We start from the raw sequence: 26164 nt of genomic DNA on the forward strand, positions 1-26164 counted from the left end.
GGAGTCTTGTGCTAGGTAACCTTGTCTTAATTATTTCAGAGGCCTTTTTACTTTGGAGGGAGCTCACGAGCTTGGTGAGATCTTCTTTGGAGTGACAATCAACCTCTAGTCCTTCTTTTGAAATGGATCTTACAGAGGAGACCTTTACTCCCAGTTGGGAGAGGGGAAATTCCGCGCTTAATTTTTCTTTTAGCTCCTTCCTAGAGCTGATGGTGTCCTCTTTGGGATAGGTCAGGAGTGTTTGCTTGGCTATGGGCTTCGCTACTTGTGCGTAAGTAAGGGCAGTTGATGCTGGGAAAGGTGCTGAAGGTACTATGGCAATCGTGTCGATTTCAGTATTTACACCTATCAGGTTCAGTGTTTCTCCTTACTTTCTTTGGGAACATGCAAAGACCTGACTCGGAACAGGGAGCTTACTAAAGCTATGTTCAATAAATGTGGGAAGTAGACAAGATACACAGGAAGGGTATACGAAACCCTTTATTTTTCACTCTTTACAATGATTTCCGAACTTCGGAATACAGAGACCAACCACTTGTGGTCTGAACGTAAGAATATAAAAATATTAACTAAACTCTAACTTAACTTTGGAATAATAAACAAGGGCCGACGTGGAAGATTGGCCGTATATCAACAGGAAGCCGTATGTAGTACAGAGAACTGTTAACACTACAATACGTTTAAAATTATTAAGAGGATTAAACCTCTGGCCTGAAAGGCAACCAGCAACCGAGGAAAAACTGCTAAGGCAAGCGGCCTGCTTCGACTAACTCCTTCCTCTCTCTCGCTTGGCAAAAAGCCACAACTTAAGTACTTGGCGTTCGCCAGACAAATTTGCATAAATAAGTTAAAGCTTTTAATTATGGCCGGAAGTAGAAAATAAGAAGTGATAGTAAAGATTTAAAATAAAATAAACGTTAGTAAAATTTAAGATCCTTACACACCTACTTCCTCTGTTGCAATCGGGTGTACCGGGCCGTTTAGAGCTAAAATTCGGAGGGCTTGTACTGTACGCAGCATTTGCTCCCTTAGACCAGTTGGTAGAATGCGTCTGCCGCCGCGGCAGCAGGTACTAATTCGCTCTGCTTCTTCGACGAGGCTGTTGACTTTGTCAGCGTGTGTGGGAGAGGCTGACGCTGGAACTGAGGCAGTATTTAGCAAGTTGTGATTTGTAGAGGTGTCTGCGTTCGTCATTGCATGAAATGTTGCACTAAATATGCTGTTTTAGTAGTAAACTATGCTGCTTTTACTAGTAGAAGAGTAGAGGGTGCTATGAGCATAGAGAATTTAGCAAATACTAATCACTAGAATACCTTAAACATAGTAATTACCAAGTGCGTGAGCACAGGAAATAAAGTACTTTAGTTGGTAGTCCGAAGATGCAGTTCAAAAGACTACAGTAGTGCAGACACAGAATCTGACGCAATAATATAATCACAGTAATACACTAATAGTGACACAGAAAAATGCTATAACGCATTAGTGTACTAAAACAGCAATTAAATAATAGCTCTAGCACAGAAATTCACTCAAAAATATAAATAACAGTAAAACAGCAATAATTACACAGAAAAATGTTGTAGAGCACTGGTGTGCTTAAATAGCAATTAAAATAATAGCACTAGTATTCTTAGTGGTTGTTGTGAGGTACCAGAGGCTTGGAAAATTAACAGGAAGAGGGAAAACCGGGGTTATTAGTTGCTAGATGAAGAAAAAGGGGAAGAATGTGCGAAATTTAATAAAGTGAGTGTTAGGGAGGGATAAAAAAGAGCGTTGGAACTACAGGGTAGATTTAGGTCTGTTAATAAGTTAGCGGTAGTTGATAGGAAGGTTCATGGAAAATTATAAGGGAAATAAAGTGAATAAAGAGCTAATTAGTTTAATTAAGAATTAAATAATTAGTGTAGAGTTGGGGGATGGTGGCAGAGGACAGCAAAGAGTTTGTGAGTTGGTTATAAAAAGTGGTCCGATGAAGCTACGACTGTTAGTTGAGGAGCTAGAGGAGAAATAAAATGTTAATTAAAGGCAATTAAAAGGGGGGGAGAGAAATAAAGGTTGAAGAGAGGGTATTAAGTAGTTATGTAGTTGGAATCCTTAAGGTGGGCTGAGACAGAAACTGAAGGAAAAATAGGTCTAAGTACATTAGAACAGGAGTTAGAGGAGAAATAAAAGGTTAATTAAAAAAAAAAAAAAAAAAAAAAAAAAAAAAAAAAAAAAAGAATAAAAAGGGGAAAATAGAAAATTGACAGGAGAAGTTAGACTAAAGTGTTGGAAGAATCTTAATTGGGTGTAAGTCTCTTACTTCAGATCTTCACAAAGTCTCTTACTTCAGGTCATCACAAAGTCTCTTACTTCAGATCCAGAGACGCGTAGATTACTAACCAAGTTCATTATGTTGTCGATATGTTGTCTCATTGACACAACTTTAGATTTTCTTATGGTAGCTAAACGTTTACGCGTTAAAATTTAACTCATTGCTCCTTTAACACTGTACGTAGCTTGCAGTTTCTTCCATATTTTACATGTCGTGTCTTCACTTTTAAAAGCGCTAGAATTAAGGCGTAAGCCTTTTTTTGATTCCAAAACATCTGCAGCTCTGTTCGCACTTTCTTCTGTTTTTAAAAATGTATCCAATTCCTTTGCAGTAAATACTGCTTGAACTTTTCGACACCAAACAGTAAAGTTATTAACACCATCAAATGGCGCAACACCAAAAACGTCTTTTTGAGTTCCTCTTAAAAAAGCCATCATTGACGAAAAACGGAAACAAAATCAAAATCACGCGAACGATAAAATATGACACTGTCATAGAAGGTCCGATGGAAAAAAAAAAAAAAAAAAAAAAAAGATCAGCGCATTCTAACTTTTGACGAACCACGCTGTGCTGTAGAATATTTAAAATGCTGTGGTTCGAAAAACAAACATTTATTAAAGCGTTATACGCAGAGATACACGCAGAGCTGAGAAAAAGACTTAGACTGGATAATTGAGCGAACTATTGCGAAGAGCAAGGTTGCCGGTTCCAGAAATAAAGTCCTAGGACGCATGACATAATGAAATCCGGACATGGAAGCAATCTCAGAAGAGAAAACGGAGAAAATGGGAAGAAGAGAAGTGCCAAAAGGAATAAGACAATCTAATCAGACAAGTTCTCAAAACATGACGAGCGATCAGTTTTCCAGAAGAATCCAAGACAATGCAGGTTCAATGACAACAATATCAGAAAAATACAATACAGTAATGGCTTCAATGACAAACTCAAATTCTTCAAAACAACCTCAATCAATACAACTAAATACTACACAATTGAATACAGCAATACAACAGAATTCAATACAGCAATTTTACAACAACCTAGGCTACAAAGTTACAACACAATAATTTCATCACAACAATACAAACTACAACACAGCAACAGCTACCACAATTTACTAAGAACAATATTCAAACAGCATAAATACTTCTATCAAGATCAGATGCATTAGAAGTATAAACAGCTACCGATTGAGGAGCTAAGTGATAAAGTTATCATCTCCTCCCATGAAGGTGTGTGCTGCCAGTGGCCTGAAGCTTCGATCTTCGAAGAGAATTTCATAATTAAAAACTTGAGAGTAATTTACGAAGTCACATTGCACGGCTTTGTTGAAGAATGTTTCATTGGATCATCTGATATAATCTGGAATTGTCTCAAGCTTTAAATCTCTATGTAAAAGTTCATTACGAATGACATAGGGGGAGTCAGTAATAATGCGCAGAAATTTGTTCTGTACAACTTGTAATTGATGAAGCTGAGTTTGAGTAACCGTGTTCCAAGCAGGAGCAGCATATCATAGTAGTATTGGTCGAATGCAGGTGGTATAGATATGTCTTTTGATACGCAAGGTAAGATTAGATTATTTTCCAATGACGGAGAAATCTACACATGATACCAATGGCCTTGCTCTTGAGACTTTTAATATAGTTGGACGATGTGAGTCTTTGATTTAAAATGATTCCTAAATATTTAGCTTTTGTGACCAAAGGAATAGGTTCTTGGAAAAGGAAGAGTTCTTTAAAAACAATGCGCTTCTTAGTTTTGCAGAGGATTAAAAGTCGTGACTAGCTAGCATTGATTTTTACACGCCAATTGGTGCACCAATCTTCAACAGCATATACATAATTTTGCATTTTGTCGATAGCGTGATTTGCTTTGCTAGATTTAATTGCAATCGCCGTATCATTGGCATAATACGCAAACACAGAATAATTGTCCAAACCAGGGTGCGGAAAGTCCGAGATATAGAAAAGATATAGCACTGGACCGAGGGGTACTCCCTTGTGGGACGTGGATCTTATGGTCTTGAAGTAGATTTTACATTTTCTTGAGCGACGAAAAAAGTGCGGTTCTGTAAGAAGAATAAGTTCTCTAGGAAGTCCAAAATTGATCAGCTTGAAGATGAGCCCCTCATGCCAGATGCGCTGAGAAAAAGTTTACAGAGGTTATATATATAACTTTACAGCAGATCATGTTTTAACAAATCATATAATTCTTTTTTTAACCAATTAAAATGCGATTACAAATATCTCAACAAAAACGGCCATGTAATTGCTCTGCCATAATTGCTTTCTCCTACTCCAATATTACTGAAAAGTGGCCACCTCTGCATTCTTATCAATCTGTTCACTATTTAATCACATCATGCCCGCAGAAATAAATTTTTACCTGGATATTTCGTCGCGAAGATTTAATCTTTATTTCACTATGATTTGTATCATATGCCAATGAGCCTATTAATCTGTAAAATCGTTCCTTTCCGCTTTTTGCTTTAGTGTCGTATTTATGTGTTATAAAATTTATAAAAAAAATACCCAAATATATATATATAATTAAAAAATACAAAAAAAAAAAAGTTTTAAATCATAAAACTTCCAAAAAAATCAAAACTTAATTTTTTCTATCCCTGAACTTTCTCGACCTAATGTAGCTCCCTCTAGTGTGCATCATGATAACCAATTATCCAATTTTCCTATTTCTGCTCACTACTTAGATATTTTTCTGATGTGGAGGTGCATGGTTTTGAACCATAGGCACTCCGTAACTTATAATCATTGGCATTGGCATCAACAAAAACAGTGCATCCGAAGTTTGACTTAGAGTATCCTGAACTTTCTGAACTTCGAAGAACTTCGAAGAATATAAAATTTTATATTTTATCATTAAAGTCACTGATTTCGAAGAACAATCTACTTTTACCAAACCTTTGGAAATCGAAGGCAGCAACAATCGCATTGATTAGTTCTGCATATAGTTACTAAGGAAAAAAAAGGCCATATACGGATGAAGCAATAATAAAAGAAGGAATGTTGAAATCTGCAGACGTATGTTTTGCAGATTTTAGAAATAAAAAAGAAACTTTTTCGGCCATAAAATGCCATGCATGTGTAAGATAGAACTGTTACAAGGAGAATATTGAAACAATCGCAGGCCACTTAGAAACTCCGTTGATAAAAGATACGTGCATTTTTTCCTTACAAATGGACGAATCGAAAGATATAACAGATATAGCACAATTGGCAATAAATTTCAAGATAGCCTTTAACGAGTTTACAATAAAAGGAGAGTTTCTAAATCGCTTAAAGAGCGCACACGAGGAAAGGTTTTATTGTGTGCTATAAAAACGTTTTTGATTGACGCTAAGATACCGATTGAGAAATTATCATCAATAATAACTGACAGTGCGCAAGCCATGACAGGGAAGAATATTGGATTCATTGTTTAATTCCAACAAGATTCTTTTTTCCCAAAATTTACTGCATATAACTACATTACACATCATCAATCATTTTGCGCAAAATTCATTGAATTCCAAATGTAATTGGTGTTGTTACAAATATAATCAGTTCAATAATGAAGACAAGGCAACACAGGCTATTTTTAAACTGCTTTTGGAAAAAGAAGAAGATACACAGTTTACCGATTTTCTTTTGCGCACAGAGATTCGCTGGCTCAGAAAGGGAAACATGCTTGAGCGATTTATCAATTTGTTACCATAAATAAAAGAATTTTTAACATCCCAAGGAAAAACCTACGAACAGCTGGGACACAAAAAGTGGTTAACAACTTTGGCCTTTTTGGACCGATTTAACATTGAAACTTAATGAATTAAATTTGGTCTCTATTGCAAACTGAATTTTATTTGTTGATTTTGCGAATTTAGAGCATATTTTAAAACTCTTCATAAAGTCCTTTAATATTACCCATGAGAAAACACGGCTACAGCAATTGTTGTCTATGTATTTTCATCTTAACAATATAGAAAACTTAGAAATAGTAAGCTAGCAAAATGATGTTATTTTAATATCATAGGAAAATAATAACATATTTTGAAGCTTGGTAAACAGAAATTAGAGTCCTATCTTAAAGTCATGTACGTATTGTTCAAGTACGTATAATTGTGAGACGTTGTTTTCAAATATGAGTTATTTGAAGTGTGTTCAAAACTTACTGATTAACACTTAGATAATTGTTTAAGAGCATACAACTCAAATTATGTTTCCAATTATAATAAGTTAACGGAAGAATTTCACAATGGCATATAAAAATTATTTAAAGAGTATAAATTATAAATATTTGTTATTTAGTTCAAATTACATCTTTTAAACAAAACTAGTTTGCAATATGACGTTTGATGTTTGATAATGAAATCTGAACGGTTGACACCCTATAATAATTTAAAATTTTATTTTGTGCCGTTGATAATCAATAGTTTACCGACCCCTGTTATATAATATCGTATTTAGTATTTTCACATGCGGTCTCAATATTATCATTAATTGCAACTTATTCTAAAAATGAATTTTTTTAATTTTCCTCAATGATGTCCGAAATATCAGAAACAGCTTGCAATTTCTCTGTGGCTTCTAAGCAAAAAACCACATTTTCTAAAGCAATTCTAATAGTATTTTGGAAGACCACTTCCCATGCGTTGCCTATAATAAGCATATGTAGGTGATCGTTGATTCTGGAACATGTGACGCTGGGCAATAGGGGTAATCTTCTGAGGAGCACGTGATGTTATACGCCTTCAACCACGGACGCGTTACATCCTGTTTAGAAGGGTTCACGTCATTAGGCATTATCCTCCCGGGTTATGTTGCTGTTGCTACCTCAACTACAGGTTTCATCCTGTTTGTGACTTAATACGGTTTCATGTCCATGCTTATCTATTGACGCAGGACTGCCTGCTGCTCAGACGTCATGCCAAACCCGCAACGTGATTGCAACATGCAGACACATGCTACAGTTCTCTGGTGCATTCTTTATAGGTCAGCAACGGCTGCTAGAATAGAAATGCCATGCATTTGTAAGCTAGAATTTGTAAACCCCGTGAACTGATCAGATACCCACAATGCTATCTGATCAGTTCACGGGGATCGCGACCAAGATATAGAGAGACGTTGAACCTTTTCCTATCATTTAACTCCTTAGAGTGGTCAAAACTATCACCGAGGGTTTGAATGCCAAGATCTACACTGGGCCGTCTTCCTTGACATCGCAAAGGCGTTTGACGGGTCTGGCACCAGGGTCTCTTTAATAAACTTATCCAACTTAATTCATCCGCTTCATCGCCTCCTTCTTCACCAGCCGGAGTTTCAAGGTACAAATGAGGAGTACCTTCTCTCCTAACCGCCGCATTCAAGCTATTATTCCACAGGGAAGTGTGCTTGGGCCCATCCTTTTCAATCCATACACTCCTGACATCCCTCACAATATCTCATGATTCAACTCGCTCTTTTTGTGGCTGATACTACCATCTCGACACAAACTGCCAATTTCAAATACGTTAGAAATCTCTTCCAAAGCTACCTTCTTACTCTTGACCACTGGTATACCAAATGGCGCATTGCTGTTAACACAGAAAAATCTGTCGCAGTTATCTTCCGAAAAGGAAATTCCAGTAGAACTCTAGATGCTATCATCCTCTCTAGTGAACCAATAGAATGGATTTGCAACATTAGCTACGTTGGAGTAAATCTCAAGAGCAAGCTTATTTTCAAAAATCATTTCAAGAAAGTTCATGAAAAGTTTAATTATACTATTTGTAACATGTTCCATCTTCCTGGACGCCACAGCAAGCTTTCCATCAAAAACAATGCTATAATGTACAAGTCTCTCCTTCGTCCTGCTCTCCTCTACGCATCTTTTTGAGGCCTGCGGATTCTTCAAGCCAAGACTCTCCGAATGATTGTTAACGCCCTTTGTTATATGAGGAAATCTGACATCCATCACGAACTTAAAATTCAATATATCAATGACTTAATTAGAAACAGCGCCATTAAGTTCTACCTTTCAGGCAAACATCATCAAAATCCAATTATCTGCAATCAAAAACACAGTCCTTTCTCACTGGAAAAAATACTCTTATCCTGCTAGCACTCTTCTAATTTAATTTTCTCTTTTCCATTTCTTCTACTTTTGCGTACTTCAGGTTCACATTTCTAATCAATTTCGAGTTTTTTCTTTGTCATTGCTTCTGCTTGACTATCACAAATTTTAAATCAGATCTCCTTAAAGAATTTTCTCACCTGCTTTGCTGTTTACCTTAAATGCGTTCTTGGTATTCAACCGATGAATTTTTGAAACATACTTTCCTCGGGTATTTGGAGTATCTCATTTTGCTGAAAAATCCTTTGGTGCTCCAAATCCATCTGAAAAATATAAATTCAAGCTAAAAACTATGCAAGAAATATGCAAATTTTCATATTTTGATCAACTGAAAAAATATTTAAGTACTAAGAAGATTTACATTAGTAAAAAGGAAACATGCCTGAGAGAATTTAAGAAATGTGCGACGGTAATATTAAAACACAAAATAGTGAAAAAACATTAACTAAGAAAATTTACATTAGAAAGCATGCTACAGATAATTTAAGAAATGCGCGACCAGTAGCATCAAAACACGAAATATTAAAAAACAATAGTTAATTAAGAAGATTTTATCTAGTAAAAAGGGAACAGCCTAGAAATGTGCGATGGGTAATATTAAAACAAAACTATTGGGAAAATATTTATCTAAGAAAATTTACATCAGTAAAAAGAAAGCATGCTACAAATAATTTAAGAAATGCGCGATCGATAACAGTAAAATATGAAATAAAAATCAATTGAAGAAAGAAAACATGCTCCAGATAATTTAAGATATACGATAATATTTACATGAAACCATAGACTATCGGTAAGTTAAAATTGCTTAACTAGGAATTATTTGCATTAGGTATCCTATTTTGCTAGGTTAAAATCTCGATAAATGTAATCGATAAAGAATAGCGAAAAATATATATAATCAAATTCATGTATGAAAGGTATAAAAAATTACTTACTTACTTTAAAACGAAATGAGTTCAAGTAAGTGATCCATAAGAAAAATGTGAAACAAAAATAAAGAAGAAAATTATAAAACCATGCAAGAAATAGACAATATTCTACTGTAATAAAAGTGAATATTAATATCTAATAAAAACAAATAAACTACATTAACATTTAATAAAAGTAAACTAAATATAAACATCTAATAAAAATAAACTAAATATAAACATATAATAAAAATAGACTAAATAATAACATCGAATACATATAAATGATCTATGATAAGAAATACTTACCTTGAATAAAACGACTTGGTTCAAAACAAGAAGGGGGAAAGCAGGAGTGAGGCATACATACAAAACGAGTTGAAATGATGGAAAAAGGTCCAGCGTGCAAACCCCCAAGGTGGAGGTATGAGGCACCCGCTGTTCGACAATCAAACCTCCCCCAATCATGATCAGGCCCAGGGAGGGCATTTCTTCCCATGGATTTCTAAAGTCCTTAACGGACAAACTACCTGATAGCAAGTTCTTCGGCCGCCTTAACGTCGAAATCTTAAAAGTAAAGCCAAAAGACGATCTATGACGATCATAGAATTCTGAGCAACTTCTTCTTAAATAATTCTATTGAACATTATATAGTAAATTCACGTCACAAGAAACCAGTAAAAGTATTATTAAGAGGTTTACTATCTGATACAGACGTTAAATCATCACGGAATCTTTACGTGCACTGGGATATAATGTTCACAACGTAGTTCAGTTAACCAAATACCATCAAGGTCACATAGACACTCCAAAATGTGCCAACTGCTTCGGGGCTCATGTAGCATCATACAGGGGTTGTCCGAAATTCCCGACGTACAAAAAATATTCAGCCATCAAGTCAGGAATCAGTTTTGCTCAAGCTCTGCAACCAACTACCAATGTAAACAAAGTCGCGCAAAATCTTGCGTTTGCCCCCAAAGTCCCTGCTGCTGCCGCGAACTTAAATATGTAAAATGTTTCTAATAGTAACTACAGTATATCTAATGTTAATCAAAATTCTCATAAAAATTCTAATAATAGTAATACCAATGATTTTTTTGAGCTACTAAAAGTTATGAAGGAGATAGAGAATATTTTTGGCTGTAATATTATCCGTGTTATATATATATATATATATATATGTGTGTGTGTGTGTGTGTGTGTGTAAGATAAAAAATATGAAAGTAAACTTATAAATTTAATTCACTATAACTTCTTTTATTTTTTATGTGTAAGATAAAAAATATGAAAGAATCATAAAACTTCTAAATTTAAAACACCTCTTTTATTTTTTGTTTCATTTGGGAACTTAATTTACCTGTCCTAAAAACAGCGCTGTAGTCTAAACTGCCTTATTCAAATTAATCATGATTTGCCACATAGATGTTCACTACTGTTGTCTCAGTTATGCGAACAATTATAAAATAAGTTTTTAATCAGTTTCATAAAGCTATTTTGAAAGAGATTTTGATTCAGTCGCTTATAAGTTATAATAATAATGTAGTAAATGATAATACTTGCACAGAGTATCCTTATACGGTTTTGGAGAAATGATTCCAAAATCCAAACATCTTTTTTCGGTAGGATATGCAAATAACGAAACATTAAGCTATATAAAAGTAGTGTGAAGTTTTAGAGATAACAGAAGAATTAGAAAAGACTGTTAATCGGTTGAAAATCAGTTCAGCTTGCACCTCTATATCCCATGATGCTTCGAACGTCCTATATATGTACGCTTCGCAGCTGCATGCAAAATTTTAGACAATAGGAAAATAAAAAAGTTTAAATTTTGTATCTAGAGTCTTATTGTAATACGTTGTATTCCATGCAGATTAAATTTTACATCTTCTGTAAACATACTGAAATATTTACAATGTATTTAATAAGAGTGCGGCAGATTACTGCCATAAAATTATATATATATATATGTAAGATAAAAAATGTAAAAGCAAACTTTTAAATTTAATTCACTATAATGTCTTTTATTTTTTATTTCATTTGGGAACTTTATCCATCTGTCCTAAAAATAGCGTTGTAAGTCACAACTGCATCATTGTAATTAATCATGCGATCTTGCGTAATCCTTAATGCAGATGCCTCTTGACCAATCACCAAATTGTAAACCAAAATTAAAAACTGAAACTTTTGACTCCCTCCCTTCTTTCTATGAACTGATGCGTCACTTTTTCCTTGTATTTTCCTCTTGGCCAGACGTCTTTCTGCAATCATGTGTGTCCTGCTATATTCGCTTCTATGGCAATAATAAAACAGTAAATTTTCTTTAATAGACACGAGTAGAGTGCCAAGTGAATTGTGGCCACAAAATGGGAATTTAAATAAAAGGAATTTAATCCGGCTCGACTGCTTCTTCTTCAAAAATGAATGGACGCTCTAAGCATCAAGTATCTACGCAATTAGTATTTCTACTCATCTACGTCTCAGCGTTCGTATGTCAGTGCCTCCAAAGGTGTTCTGTCATTACATTCTTCGGCCAGTTCAACACGATTCTGAAAAATTATACACGAGTTTGTTAAGCTATGTTCACAGTGAATCATGGGAAAAGTCCTGTTCCATCGGAAATTTTAAAGCAAGTTTGTACCACATTCACGATCAAATCATTAATGTCGTGTCATCGAACCACAGTTTCATTACATATATATACAAAAGCAAAATTCCTGAGTTAAGAAAATGTGATAACATAATTGATAAAATACAAATGTTACACCTCATTCTTGAGGAAATTCACGGGTTATCTAATAAGAATTAATTTATGGATAATGGTCTTAAAATTGTGACATGGAACGCCAACGGCTTACTCCATAAAATTGATGAACTTCGTATCTTTATAAATGAGCTTCATTTCGATATTCTTCTCTTACGGGAACACAAGTTTAGTTTACATAACACCTTCAGTGTTGCTAATTACTGTTCGTACGGACTTGATCGAGCAAGAACCAGCCAGTGCCAGGAGGGGGCCTAATTATACTAATTGAGCACTCCATCACCCACCACTACACAACATTTCCACAGCTTTTAGCCGTAGTGGTTTAGCCGTAGCCGTAGAGTATCTCATTAATTCTCTTAGAGTTTATCGATTTATTAGCATGTCAGCAATTTTATGACGCCTTATTTCTCCCTTTTCAATGAGAATCATTTTTTTTACATCGGTTTGCTGTCTCTAACAATAGGTATTTTGTCTTCTTGTTGCTTTCTATTCCTTACTTTTCTACGCGATTTGAGAATATCGTCGTCTGTTTTTGAAGCACTCGTAAAATATTGTGCATTTAAATATTTGTGAAAAAATAATAAAACAAACGTAGATTTTTCAAAATGGAAAAATGGCTAGGATGAAATGGTTAGGAAAAATGGATTAAGCGTAAAAGTGACGTTTCACAGTTCATGGATCCAGGAAAATCTATTAGTACTAAGAATATTGAAAGGAAAAAAAAAATTGTTTCCAGAAAATATAATGAAAGTTATTTATCATTTGGATTTACTTGGAATAGAGAAAAAATGGACCCTCAACCTCAATGTGTTATAACGTTGCGCGCCTCCAACTTGCACGCAACCAAGAGGTGACTGTGAAAGCTGTATAAAACACAGAGTCTTGTAAAGGGTTTAAGTCCCTTTTTATTCAACGTAATAAATTACAATTGCGTCCTCTTGACGCTTACAGACGGTGCCAACTCGGCAGTCAAATAAAAATAATAACCTGAAAAGAAACTAAAGACAAGATTCTAACTACGAGGCTCCCTAAAATAACTAACTCACCGCGTTTTACAATACCGCTGCTAATTCAGCAGACTTGAAGCTCACTGGAACGATTAACACTACTTCCCGCCAAGCACATAGGCCGCAACGCGGGGTCCTTCAAATTCTCGCTAACTACCTCCGCGCTCGCTAAGTAAGAATATCACACACCGAACTCGTTTCCTTCTATTTAAATCAGAATACTTCCGCTGATAATTTGAATGCTTGCGCGTTCTACTCAAATTTACATATTCTGGCATTGGCAGTTCCAGGGGAAAGTAAGGCTTGACAGGAAAGATAGTTTAAACTTAAAATAAATGTTAGTTAAAATAAATATAAACCCTACAGTGTTATTTGCGGTGAATTATTATCCAATCAATGTATGAAAACATCGTTTTTTGAACCTTGAACCTAAGCAAGCCAATTTAAAGGATAAATCTGAAGAATATTTTAAAAGGAAATTATCGAAATTCAAAAATAATAGACAAGTAATGAAAGGTTTTGTTACTTCAAGTGAAAAAGCTTCCGAATCTTTTTCACTGGTAAGCCTAAGAATAAGCCCGGTAAGCCTAAAAATTGCTAAGACTGAACAGGCTCACACTATTGGAGAAAACCTTATATTACCAACAGCTAAAGATATTGTCATTATTCAAAGACAAAGCGGCTATTGAACTTAACAATATTCCGTTATCAAATGATACAGTAAGTCGACGAATTCATGAAATGGCAAATTCCATAAAAGAGAAACTTATTCAAAAAATGAAACACAGTGAGTATTTCGCATTGCAATTGGATGTAAGAATTGATATAACGAACTCAATTATTAGTTTACATACGTTTCGAAGAAGATAAACTAATTGCTGAAGAGTATTTATTTTGTGCATCTCTTCATGATAGAGCAACTGCTAGTAAAATTTTCAAAGTAATTCGGGCTTTAACAGGAAAACATTTAGGAGTGATTTCTCAAATAAAGAAAGTCGTACCTGAAACTAAATTTACTCACTGCTCCATACGTCGTAAAGCTTTAGTAGCCAAAACAATCCCTGAAAGTTTGAAAATCGTTTTAAATCAAGTTGTGAAAATTGTTAATATTATTAAAAAGCCGAGCTTTAAATTGAAGAATATTTACTGTTTTATGCCAAAAGATGGGCAGTGAACATGAAACGCTTTTGTTATATTCCGAAGTAAGGAGGTCATCCAGAGGCAAAGTTTTCTGCAGAGTTTCTGCACGTTTGCGTAAATTAATGTTAGACAGGGAAGACATTTTGAACCGGTTAGTCTCAGAATGTATCAGGTAGAAATTTTTGCCTCATAGGGCACCCACTTTCGGCGGCCTTTGGGAGGCGGGTGTAAAGACCTTCAAGTACCACTTAAAGAGAGTGGTAGGCTCTTCCAAGCTAAATCTAGAAGAATTTTTGACCGTAATAATTCAAATCGAGTGCATCTTCAATCCGCGGCCACTCTCACCCTTATCTACTGATACAGATGATTTTGAAGCATTAACTCCTGGAAATTTTCTGATAGGAAAACCGATAAATGCCATCCGAGAAGCAGACTTAATTGATAAAAGAGGTAATCTTCTAAGCAGGTGGCAGAGGACTCAAAAATTAGTTCAAAACATTTAGCAACACTGGCAAAACAGGGCTCTAAGTAGGTTGTTAAAAGGCCAAATATAACTCCTGGCATGCTAATTTTATTGAAGCACTCTCAACTTACCATCTTCAATTGGTTTTGGCTCGAATTATTAAGGTGATTTCAGGCTCTGACGGAAATGTCAGAGTTGCAGATGTAAGCACGCCAAAGAGGACTAAAATTTTGTATTTTACCCTGTAGGGTTTATATTTATTTTAACTAACATTTATTTTAAGTTTAAACTATCTTTCCTGTCAAGCCTTACTTTTCCCTGGAACTGCCAATGCCAGAGTATGTAAATTTTAGTAGAACGCGCAAGGATTCAAATTATCAGCGGAAGTATTCTGAGTTAAATAGAAAGGAAACGAGTTCGAAGTGCGCTTTCTTGCTTCACGAGTGGGGAAGTGGCTAGTTAGAAATTGAAGAACCACGCGTTTCGGCCTGTGTGCTTGCCTCGGCAAATTGTTAATCTTTCAACGTAATATTCAGAGTTTGCTGAATTATCAGCGATATTGTAAAACGCGGTGAGGTTAGTTACGTTTAGAGAGCCTCGTAGTTAGTTACTTGTTAGTATCTCTTTTTAGTTTCTTATTTTTATTTTACCGCCGGGTCGGCGTAGTTTGTGAGCGTCAAGAGCACGCATTTGTAACTTGTAAAGTTGAATAAAAAGAGACTTAAACCCTTCTCAAGACTCTGTCTAATTTCCAGTTTTCAGCAGTCACCACTTTGTTGCGTGCAGGTTGGAAGTGCGCAACTTTACAACCCATTATGGATAACGGTATTTTTAATGTATGATAATTTATTTTCTTATTGAATTATTAATTGGTATATTTGTTATAAGTTGTAACATGATAAGTTTTTATCCATACTTTTTTTAATTTAAATTTGAAATAATGTAATATTTAACTCGGGGCGGGATGTTCCGTGCTTGTAACATTATCTTTCGGCCAACGGAAGATTTTCCCGTCGCATTTTTGTTATTGTGGATTTATTATCTTAATCTATTAGATGTAAAATCTCGCAACATGAAAATAATGTAAAAGTTTAGTTTTTGATAATTCGCGATTGGCATATTCCAAGCCGCGAAGAATTCTTCTTTATAAAATGCACTAGCTATAATAACTGTTTATTTTTTTTTTAGAATAAATAATTAAACGCTATCAGTAATAAACGCATATCTCGTTTCTTATTATGCTTATGCTTACTACGCACAAGAACTATTGCGTAAAACACTCGGAAAGTATTTCAGTGTTTGAAATATTTTACCTTACTTCTGAAAAACTGAGTACATCTTAAACCATTGCTGAGAAAAAATATGAGCTATCACATTGTAAGGTAAATTCTAATTTTATAACTGTTATTTTAATTTAGTTCACCTTTCCTATCTTTTCTAGCTTCAGCTTACAATTCCTTACTAGAATGAGGTTTTAGAATCGCGTTAAATGCAAATGAAAAGTAGAAAGTATTTAAGTTCCACCAACTTCAGGAGAGAGAGAGTTAAGATTCCTAAATAGTGCGTGGTTGCCGTTCGGCTACGTCTCTCTAACTGTTACAACGTTCGGCCGTATTACGTGCCTCTAGCTTCGCTGGCTAAGTTAATATTACGGGCCAACTAGTTTAGAAATATGTTAGCTTCGGCTACTTTGGCTATTCAATATGTGATCAGTGTAAAATACTCTCCGTCTCGTATTAGAAGATGAGGAAGCGAAGGAAGAAAAATTAGCAATTGTGAAGAAAGTTTTTTCTGTTGATCCGATCATTACTTCAGTGCCATTACTGTTGAAGCACTTCCTTATGACCATTTATCGAAATCAGTAGTAATCAGAAACAGAAGTTATTTTTTAAACCCCATTTTTGATTGTGCAAAGAATCAAATTATTCATTCGATCCAGCTGCTGCTTTATTTCTTGCGAGAAACGTGACATAAATTCTGAGTTAATTCGTGCGCACATTTTTTGTTAAGTGACGCTTGCTAAGGAGGAAGGCTATAACCAGTTTTATATAGTTTGTGCTGAGAGTTTGAAGCAACATGCAATTCTTTTCTCTCTCTTCTGCAGATCTTAGCCCGGAGATAGAAGCCAGATTAGAGCTTGGGGAGACGGCTGATATCAAAATGAAGTCATTGGAAGAACTAAAGATATTGATTGGAAGTTAGTAAAAACTTTCAGTATTGTAGGGCCCATTAAGTATTAGAATATGATTTATGATTGAATAAAAAAAATAATTAAAATTTTATATCATTTGTAATATAAAATTAATAGACGTGTAATTAGAATTTTGCAATAAATAAAAATTTTTTTGACTTAATAGCTATTCTAAAAAGTGCTATGCGATAGAAAATAGATCCAGATTTCTTCTTTTTACTTCCTTGTACGAAGTAAAAAGGAAGTATTGTAATCGCGAAAAGTTTCAGGCAGCATATTTCAACGAAAATAACCATTTTGACCGCTATCGAATGCAATTTAACGATATTTTTGCGTGACATCAGTACGTAAGGACAGAATAAAAGACTCTTTTCCTCCCAAATAATTATAAAGCTGCTTTAAAATTAATACTGAAGAGAATTTTTTGTGGCGTCTGTACGTATGTACCTACGTATCTCGCATAACTCAAAAACGAGTAGCCTCAGAACGTTGAAATTTTGTATGTAGGACTCCTATAACATTTAGATGTGCACCTCGTATTTTGGTTGGTTGCAATCGGCCGCACCAAATGTATATAAATATATTTATATATATCCACTCTGTTACCCGGCTCAGTTATCTCAGTTTCTTTACTCTTATATGTTTGTAAATTGTACATTTTTTGCTTTAAAAATGATTGAATTATGTTGTTCTTATCTTCCGGTTAAGGTTTTTATGCCTTTCGTAAATATGGAAGCAATATTTGTACAATTAATCAACAATTTAAAGGCTGTTTAAGTGCGGTTAAGCCTACCTAATCTTTACATAACATGGTGGGCTAAGCTTCGCAACAACAAAGATAACGCCTTCCTTTATTATTGCGAATTAAATCATGCTCAATACTTTCTAGAATTTTTTCGAGGAAATGAGTGTTTAAAATTTACTTCGTAATTTTTAATATAGATATTTTGAGTTTTAAAGTGTTTTTGCCTTGTTGCGAAGTGTGAACTGAAGTAATTGAATGAGAAATACCAAATCGTCTGTAAAAAACTGTTTCTTTTTTGTTTTGTTTACTTAATTTCTTTTATACTTCGTTCTAGCTTTATTATGGTATTTGAATAGAACATGTGGCAACGATTAGATAATTCTTCAAATGATATAAATTTTATGCATTGTGAATTATAGTATGAACGAAATATAACGCTGTTAAATGAACCTAGCGCCAGAGCGTCGCTGTGATAAAAATATATAGTGAATTTTAAAGAGTGCATTTATTCTATTGTGGTTTATGCGCTGTCGATGAAGTAGATTTAATTCAATTCAATAAGTTTAAATGAAATGCAAGAAAAAATGCGTATAATTTAATATTCCGTACAAGGAAGTCATGTGGTGTACACATCAGATTTTTTATTTTATGTAATACTTTGGTCTCCGAGGAAACTTCATCGATAGATATTAGTTTAGTTTTAAGAACAAAGACGCACTGATCCGTTTTTATTTTAATTTCTATAGCATAAAACTCATTTATTAAAAGAAGGTTATAATTGGATGAATCATTTTACAAATAATTGCTGTCTTGAATCAGAATCGTCATCTTTTATTGTTGACAAACCACGTATTTTTAAAGTTTACTAGGTATATTACATTTCTGGAAACACTCCTAATTTAGGATGTCTAAAAAACACTCATTCGTTATTTAAATATGAATGACATGCGTTGTCAGATAAAAAGCTCTTGAAAATAAGATAGATAGTTTTTATATAAAAATTTCAACGCTAGGAAAGGTTCTGAAATTAGAAGATCTAATTTTTATGGTCTTCATGAAACAGATTCTAATTGCATATTGCCTATAACAATATGCATATTGCTTTAATTAGCCAAATACAAAATATTTCTTAACTTAAAAAAGGGATGCTTAAGCATTCCATAACGATTACTGACTCAGATTACTTTAAGTGTCTATCACAGATCGAAATACTGCGGCATTTAATTAAGTTTAGAAAATAGTTACAAAACATAAGTTGCTGTGTTCGCTATTAAATGTTCTATATTGGTTAAAAGGTCACGTGCTATTAACTTTGCAGTTGGCTTGATTAAACTATTACTTATTGTTATATTATTGAATTTCATGAGTATACGAATCCAAGATTTTATGTTTAATGCATTAACAAACAATGAGCATCAGAATAAGTGGAATTTTGACTCATAACGATGAAATGAATATTTAGTAATTAGAGTTAAAGGTCTCTGCTAGTTCAATCCTGAAACTGATTGCATAAAATTCTATACCCTATTTGGAGAAACATGATTATTCAATATATTTATTTCATTCAATATTTAAAAAAATAAAGCGTGTAGGCATTTTATGCAAAAGCCTACTATATAAGATTCCTGTATTTCGCGACAGCTTGCTATTTTCTGAATGGATAAAACCATTGACAAATACCAGTACTTGAATCTGGATTCCATTCGCAACAAGGAGGCTGTTTGTAGGAGTCTCTTAATTGTGTTTCACGTGTGTAATCTGAAGGCAATATGCTTATAAAATCCATCATGGCGGCCTCCCTTAATTCAATAACTACCGAGTGCTTATCCATTATTAAAAAAAAGCTATGTGCAAAAAGTTTTCAAATTTCTGGAATTTTAGAATTGAAATTTCTTTGCGTTCGGAACTGTGGAATCATTAACACAGCTCCTTTCCTTTGAAGTTCCTTAATTTTAAACTGAGTGAAGATTTTGGAACTTTCGTCGACTTCGAGAATTCACCGTCATTTGAAAATAAGATGATTTGTGTTTCAAATTATATGAATGATATAATTCTTTTCCACAAGTTTTCGTTTCCTGGAAATATCTCATGATCCAGAAGATTTTGTGTTTATCGATATATTCATCAGTTCATCATCTTTTCAGGAGTTCCTAAATTGCATCCACTGCTGGAAGATGATTTTTTGATCAAATTTCTTCGAGTTCGAAAATTTGATGTGCAGAAAACATTAAAGAGAATAATAAAGTATTATACAGTCAAGAAGCAGTATTCCAAATTATATACAGATTTCTTGCCATCGGAAAAGAAAGCGATCCTGGAAATGAACATGATATATATTTTGCCGAAAACACCTTCCTTTGGACCCACAATATACTGGGCGAGATTGAGTAAATTTTTAAAAATATTATTTTTTATATATTTCACTATGCATGCATACTTTCTTTAACTATTCATTGTTGTTTTTTCAATTTTAAGTAAAGCTTTTCTTTTATAAGAAATTTTAGCGTAAATGTAATGTAATGTATAGCGTAGCAATTTGAAAACAAGATTTATTATATAAGACGCTCTCATAATCAGCTAAGAATTTAAAAGAGGCTTTTATCATAAACATTTGATTCTAGGATCATATTTGTAATCAACGATTTTGAAGCTAAAACTGATATGGACAGTGTTGAGTCCTCAAATGGCATGAATGTATGAATGCTGCCATTACAAGAGCCCATAGTTCTTTAATAATATCACTACAGGAGTTAAGACGTGGATATCCTAATATGAACATGAATAAAAGCGAAAAAATGCTGACTAGAAATAGGAAAATTTTCTGAAAACTAAAATCATTTATCTTTTTAAATCGAAAATCAAACAAACATCATTATGTTTTAAGCCTGCCAAAGGTTTATGCATAAGTAGTATGAATTGGAGGTTCTGCCTCAAAAAGGAGTTATGTAGATGAGGGCGTGGTAGTCACATCCCACAAAGGACGTGACAAGTGACACCAGTGACGTAGCAGGTGCAATGTGCAGCGTCACCAATGATATCACAACAGAGGGCGTATCCAATGGCATCAAGAGCGGAGGTGAGTTGTTTTAGATTGCTGGTTATCTTCGGTGAATTTAGTATGGCAACGAATGGGAATTTCCTTGCATTTTAATTTTATAGATATGCTCATACTGCCCTATGTTGGTAAAAAAGATAATTGTATAGTTTAGAATTTCATTTTTAAATCTGTCGTTAAAACAATTAAATGGGCTTTTCTGAGAATAATGTACAGTACGAGAGAAAAAAGTAACAAAAAGAACTTGCAGCTAATGGCAATTCATGATGTCATGACAATGAAATTTCTTCAATTTTTTTTTTTTTTTTTCCCTTCCTTGTACGAAGTAAAGGAAGTAATGTAATCGAAAAAACTTTCGAGTATCATAGTTCAACGAAAATATCCATTTTGACCGCTTCTGAATGCATTTGAGCAATGTTTTTGAGTAACACCAGTACGTACGGTAAATACAGTACATACGGTAATAAAGGACTTTTTTTCCACAAACAGATTGTAAAATGGATTTAAAATGGATTGAAGAGGGACTTTTTCGTAACGTCTGTACGTACGTACGTATGTATATATCTCGCATAACTCAAAAACGAGTAGCTCCAGAACGTTAACATTTTGTACATGGGGTCTGCTATAACATGTAGTTGCGCATCTCTCTTTTGGTTACAATCGGTTACAATATATATGTATACTCACTCTGTTACCCGCTCTGTGCTGAGTTTTTAATGCTTCTATGTTGTTAAATTGTTCATTTTTTCCCCTTTAAAAGTGATTAAATTATGTTGTTTCTATATTCCGGTTAAGTTGTTTATGCCTTTAGTTAATGTGCATGCAATAGTTGTAGAATTATCAACAATTTAAAAGTTTTTTTAAAGGCTACTAAGCAAAACGTAGCTGCGATTTGCTCACATTTAAAACTCTTTAGTAGAATAGTGAATTAAATAAGTTTGTGCACCTTCAGTGCCTTTTTGCTAAGAAACTTTAATTTTAATTGAAAAAATAATTTTTTTAACTGTTTCAGACTGTATTTGTTTTTTTATTTTTCTCTGCATTTTACAATTTTTAATGAAGATGTTTTAAAATTTTATTTATTTTTGTTTTGCCGTGAAGTGACAAATGAATTAATTGAGTGAGAACCATATCTCTAATTAAATTCGGGGAAATTGGTTTAAACGAAATGCAGCAAAAAATGTGTATAATTTAATAGGATGTACAAAGAAGTCATGTGGTGTCCACGTCAAATTTTATTTAATTCCTTCTCTTCTATATTTAAAGCTTTTATATTTATTTATTTATTTATTTATTTAAGTGTCTACATTTAAAGAAACAACAAAATAATGAAGAATCTGCAAGAATATATGTATGTTTCTCGCATTGTAAAAAAAAAAAAAAAAAAAAAAAAAAAAAGGTACCTAGAGCAATTAAATTTTGAATAACATAGTCCTCCATTCGAGCATGGGCACCTGAAAGCCCTAATTTTGAATTTCTAATTTATTTTATTATCTGTTTCACATTTTGTAAAATTTTAACGAATTTTTGGTTAACAATCTCAATGATTTCGGGGCGAGCAGTGGTAACACTGTACAGAAAAAGAAATTTATCTGCAGCGCGAGAGACTGTCTGTCGTAAATTCTAAGTATACGCTGTTTTTAAATATTTTGTGATTTTGCTGTTGAATCGAATTTTATGTGGCCTAAGTGTCAATAACATGATATTTAATAAATAAAGCAAACACTCAAAATTTTAATAATAAAAAGACGAAAATAAGTCATCATAGTAAGAAAACTGAACATTGGTATTGTAATCCGCCGATAAATGGCGTTGTAGAAAAGACACGGTTAGAGGGCGCACGATAGTAAAAAAAGTAATCTAAAGTCTAGAAAATGCGAGCAATATGACCAGGATTTCTCAACTTACAGCTATACGTAAATATTTATGTATTTAGTGTAGTAATAAACAAATTTATTAAATACAACGAACCATCCTGCAGAATGAAAGAGAAACACACACCTTTTGACAATCTTTAACAGTATGATGAGCTGAGAAAACACTGAAGAAAAGAGAAAAATGTATGCCAACACTTAATGCAACATCGGGAATTCTAAACATATACTGCTATGCTGCTTTTAGAATTTTTGTAATTTTTTTGTTCAATTTTATATGGCATAAGTGCGAAGAACATGATGCTTGATAATAAAGCTAAAAAGACAAAAAACAAAGGGTTAGTAGGAGTTAGTATAACTGCAGACTGGCCAGCTCAGCGAGAGAGTAAAGAAACATAACAAACCCTTCTGGGCGACCGTTAAAATCTGAAATCAATGAAACTTTTTTTTTTTTTTTTTTAGTTTTTTTTCCCTTGATAACATACTATCTAGGAAACAGTTTTCCCCTGGAAAGTTTTCAATGAGACTGCCCTATCCGCTGTGGCTGATAATGCTCAAGTATTTTCCCATCGGTTAAAGATCTGTAGATCTAATATGCAATCTGAATATCGCTTTCTAATAACTTTTTCATTCCAAAAAACAGAGAATGTCTTATCTAATAAATTCAGTTTTCCCTTCAGGCAAAATGTACACAGCAAAATTATCATCCTTGAAAGTTTTAAAATGTTATTTCTTTCTGACTCAACAAAACATCAAATAGAAAGAAACTTCATGAACAGAACAAGTTTGCGTCATCGTAATTTCAAGGTCGGAAAAGATAATTTCTCACGACTTCTTTAGGATTTCTACGCAGGCTGCTTTCAGTTTCATCATTGCATAGACGATCTCGGTCAATGACAATAAACACCCATTTCCGAGAAGTTTGAGAGGCATCTGGGCATCTGCATTAAGCAGTTTTTTTTTAAAAGAAAAGATTATCATATCAGACCTTAATTTGAATAGATTATTAGAAATTAAGATAGAAATGGTATACATTGTTTTGATTTTTTATAAGAAGAGCATTCTGAAGTTTTATCGGATACAACTAACGTGCATACATGATAAATCTTCCTGTTGCGAACAAAGGTGCAATGGGTGTCCTTTTCAGCAAATGGTTAGCGTTTCCTCATTTTTAGGCAACACTTTCAGTGTATAGCATACTAAATGAATTTAAAAGATCTTAGTGTCTGTACACTGTAAAAGTGCATGATTATTTCATCCTTTAATGAAACAAACTCTTAATACAAAATGCATTAAGGTACTTAGAAGAATAGAAAAAAATTCAAAGATCGGAGGGTGTTATTAAAATTAAAGAAGCTTATACATTAAATTTCGTATTTTTTTTTTTTTTTTTCATTTTAATTCAGGACCTGTGGGAAGGCACTGCAGATTTACAGCGGCCTGAAACAACTGATGGAGGGTTACTTTAAAAATAGAACATTGCTTCGCAAACTAAGTAAATCTGAAAATTTAGGAAATTAACTGCGTTTATTATAATTTTTAGGTATCATAAAACGAGTTCTATGAGAAGAAAATAGAGAGAGAGAGAGAGAGATCTGCTTGGGTAACCAATTGCTTGGACTTACTGTGAACAAATATGATTAATAAAGAATATCGCTATGAATCCCAAGATTAGAATTGTCCAATCAGCTCTTGTAGTTGAAAACTACCTCTGTTAGAGTCAAAATCTGTAAAGATTAGGAACATATTTTAGAAGCATGAATTTCAAGGTCACATTGCTAGAAAACTGCTGCCTTCTAAAAGTGAGAGGAACCGCAAGGTAAGATAGAAGTTTCATAATGGCAGTAAAACGGTTCGGGGCTCTTATGAACCGCTATGGAGCAAGGAACAGCCTTAATGTATCCATTATGGATGTGTTATAATTACCGTATTAACATTAAAATTAAAGATCTAAATCCAGATCTTAATTGAATAGATAAATGAGCATGAATGATATTTAGCAAAATTACACAACAGTTATGAAACTGAGTTTCGAAATAAGGTACACTGAAAAAGAAGCTTGCGCATTGAAAAAGAAACATGGGGCGCTTTCGTCCCCAGTTTTCTCCCAAAATGAATTGAATCGTTTCCGAAAAGATTGAAAAAACCTTATTACATATACACATATCACAAATATGTGGTATTAAATTTAAATGTCGATAAATATACTGAAATCCTGCTACGACGATCATCCATTGTTTCGAAAAATTTTATCTTGTGGAAGGTCTTAGAAAAGTAACGCTTTAAGAAATACTAATCATCCCCCTCCAAAGCGGGTTACCTAGGAACTAACATTTCATTCTTAATGTACACAGGGGTGCAATGAAACCTCCTAGGGTTATAAGGTATTTCTCCCGCCTACTTAGGATGCCTTCACTGTGCAGTGGTCAGCATGCTTGACGCGTATTTAAGAGGTCTGTGGTTCGAGTCCCGGTGACGGTATTGCTAGTTTCTTCAATTTCCTGCTTCCAAAAAAATCCTGATGTCTCGACAGTGGCGCCCGAACTAAAAATAGTGGTGGATGATGATTATCCGCCACCAGGATTTGCCCTTTAAGAGGGGGAGTATATAAGGTATATCTCCTGCCTTCTTAGTATGCCTTCGTGATGCAGTGGTCAGCACGCTCGACGTACGAGAGGTCCGTGGTTCGAGTTCTGGCACGAGCATTGCTCATACGTCTATTTTTTTTTTTTAAATCAAAAATTCGAACAGAATTATTCAGTTTTGAAACAAACTTTCACCTAGTGTTGTCATTTTTATGAACCTATAGATTCCGCCCCGAGCTTCCCTGAGGAAGTCTCTCCATAGGCCGAGCGGTAAAGTCGCTGAACACTGGCAGTTCGAGGCGGGTTTCGAATGCTGGTGAATGGGCTGGCTGCATGGGTGTTTTAGTGGTTTTCCCCATGGCTAATGTGTAAACAAGCCAGTTTTCCTTATCCTCTACGAAGGCATTCCTCATGCAGATAGCCCTGGAGTGTTTTTCCATGTTTAAATAAACCGAACCCCTTTTTACATCCTTGTATGAAGTAAAAGAAGAGTGCAATCGCGAAAAACTTCGGATATCAAATTTCACCTTAAATATCGATTTTGACCTTTTCCGAATTCATTTAAACGATGTTTTTGCGTAACATTTGTACGTACGGACACAATAAAGGACTCTTTTTTCTGAAAGGGATAGTGAAATGTATTCAGAAGAGATTTTTTTCGTGGCGTCTTGTACGTACGTACCTAGGTATATATGTATTTCGCATGACCCGAAAAGCGAGTAGCCTTAGAATGTTGAAATTTTGTATGTGAGACTGCTCTAACATCTAGTCGTGCACCTGCGTTTTTGGTTGCAATTGGCTGCACCAAACGTATATTGGACATTCCAAAATATATATATGTTTTTAATTTTCTTGAAAATTGACTATATGTGGTGTTTAGCAGTTCTAATAAAGTAGTTAATCTCAAGTTTGGTAAAACTCCGTTAACAAATATGAGCTTGGGTCTCAAGAGGATATAGGTACTACAGACACACACACACACACACACATATATATATATATATATT

General features: G+C 34.1%; 1 protein-coding gene across 4 annotated transcripts in view; it reads left to right on the forward strand.

Annotated features, from left to right (window-relative positions):
* The window catches only part of LOC118193092 (clavesin-2-like), an 81920-nt gene that overhangs the window by 25017 nt on the left and 30739 nt on the right, over nucleotides 1–26164 (forward strand). The window contains exons 2-3 of one of the 4 annotated variants that reach the window (XM_085813911.1): nucleotides 16812–16904; nucleotides 19788–20030. In XM_085813911.1, the coding sequence (XP_085670037.1) occupies nucleotides 16868–16904; nucleotides 19788–20030 (280 nt within the window). In that variant the 5' untranslated portion in view covers nucleotides 16812–16867. Of the gene's footprint in view, nucleotides 1–16750; nucleotides 16905–19787; nucleotides 20031–26164 lie in introns of those variants that run through there. The other 3 variants (XM_035364130.2, XM_085813912.1, XM_035364131.2) reach the window with 3 other exon arrangements.

The sequence above is a fragment of the Stegodyphus dumicola genome, chromosome 3, assembly GCF_044657685.1.
Source record: "Stegodyphus dumicola isolate Sdum_Otavi_A_Nest chromosome 3, ASM4465768v1".
In the NCBI taxonomy this organism is placed as follows: Eukaryota; Metazoa; Arthropoda; class Arachnida; order Araneae; family Eresidae; genus Stegodyphus; species Stegodyphus dumicola.